Source organism: Anopheles aquasalis, chromosome 2, assembly GCF_943734665.1.
Source record: "Anopheles aquasalis chromosome 2, idAnoAquaMG_Q_19, whole genome shotgun sequence".
Lineage (NCBI taxonomy): Eukaryota > Metazoa > Arthropoda > Insecta > Diptera > Culicidae > Anopheles > Anopheles aquasalis.
Genome location: NC_064877.1, coordinates 18,461,978 through 18,463,307, shown reverse-complemented (window position 1 = coordinate 18,463,307; position 1,330 = coordinate 18,461,978). Strand labels below are relative to the sequence as shown.

Genomic DNA, 1,330 nt, shown 5'->3' with positions numbered 1-1,330 from the left:
TCAGATATGGCAAGGGTAGATCATTTCGCATGGTGCACCCTGCAAACCCTCCATGGCGGCCCGATCCAGGCTCACCAGCAGCCGCTTGTAGTTGTAGTTTTCCGCAATATCCGGACTAAACATTTCCGCTCCCTTCATGAGCGCATGGGCGGCCCGGGCGTACTCATCAGCCGTACGTGGTGCCCGGCAAGCCGATCGCATCAGACACCCATCCTGGCCGGAACCTTCCGCCGCCAGGTAACCGATGATGAGATTCGCTTCGCCTGGTTGCAGGAAACCACCACCACCGTTGACACCTTGAGGGAAAGAGAGAGGGAGGGAATGATGTTGAGGTTATGGGAGTCACTCATTAGGCCGATTACGCAAAAATATGTCGCGATTGTGTCCGCTTCCGTTATGATGCTTTTGTGTTTGCGTGGCCATCGTCACGGTTCCGCCCGAGAGGCTCTGTTAATGTGATGCCGCGTAGTAGTCTTACCTTCCTCGCTGCGACCACGGGCATACTGGCTCCAGTTACCAGCTCCGATCAGTCCGGCTGCAAAGATGAGCGCCTTCAGCAGGAACAGAATCAGCAAGTTGGTTAAATTCAAGCTGAGTACCTGTAATACGGGCGAATGGATAAAAATTTACTATCAGGCTAAAGCTAAAGGGGCTTGAGAGACAAATAAGAATTAGATTTTTCCATTATTCATCCTAACAACTACAAAAAAGCCTTCACTGTACACTGCCGACATAGTATCTTGTTAGTAAACATTACACTTTGAGTCTCTTGGTCGCTTATTGGGTTATTTATTCCCTAGAACCACTTCAATTATCTGTTGTCCACTTTCTGCTGCTGAATGTTGCACCACACCGCACGCACCTGACTGTTGCCGGCCGATCTGCTGATCATCTCCTTCGCTACGTAGGCCGCCAACTGACCCGCTGGACTGCCGAGAATATCGCGTGCACTATCGGCAAATCCACGGCCGGCCGGTGGACCGCGGCCACGCTCGTTCGGCACCACATGTAACTCGTTTCCTTCGAAATCGTGCACATTCGCTAGCGTTTCCGGTATCACCAGCACCAGCAGGAGCACAATGTACCCCAAACACACCAGCAGAGCAGGCTTCATGTTTTAATACTTGCACTTCGCTTCTCTGCTTCCTCAGATCACTGTTACACTGGCCGTTGTTGCTTCAACTGGGGTACTGGTTCTAGGGACCGTCGTCTTCAACGCACTCGTGTGCAGGTTGTGCTTAAACTGAGCCTTTGGCTGCTGTCGAACGAACATAAATATCTTCCATCGAAGACGATTGCGATGGAACCAAATTGGCCCTTCGTCACTCGT

The 1,330-nt window shown here is 51.5% G+C and overlaps 1 protein-coding gene across 1 annotated transcript; it reads right to left on the bottom strand.

Annotated features, from left to right (window-relative positions):
- Positions 1-1,114, bottom strand: LOC126569792 (uncharacterized). Its single transcript, XM_050227135.1, has 3 exons — positions 863-1,114; positions 479-599; positions 1-296 (listed from the first exon to the last, which is right to left on the bottom strand). The coding sequence occupies exons 1-3, from the start codon at positions 1,112-1,114 to the stop codon at positions 1-3; spliced, it is 669 nt and encodes a 222-aa protein (XP_050083092.1).
- Between the last annotated feature and the right edge of the window lie 216 nt (positions 1,115-1,330).

Bases quoted from the DNA above. Each gene is read 5' to 3' on its own strand.
- LOC126569792 (XM_050227135.1), bottom strand. From the start codon at position 1,114: ATGAAGCCTGCTCTGCTGGTGTGTTTGGGGTACATTGTGCTCCTGCTG. The intron at 600-862 runs GTGCGTGCGGTG...CCCGTATTACAG, and splicing joins GATCGGCCGGCAACAGTCAG to GTACTCAGCTTGAATTTAAC. The intron at 297-478 runs GTAAGACTACTA...CTTTCCCTCAAG, and splicing joins CCGTGGTCGCAGCGAGGAAG to GTGTCAACGGTGGTGGTGGT.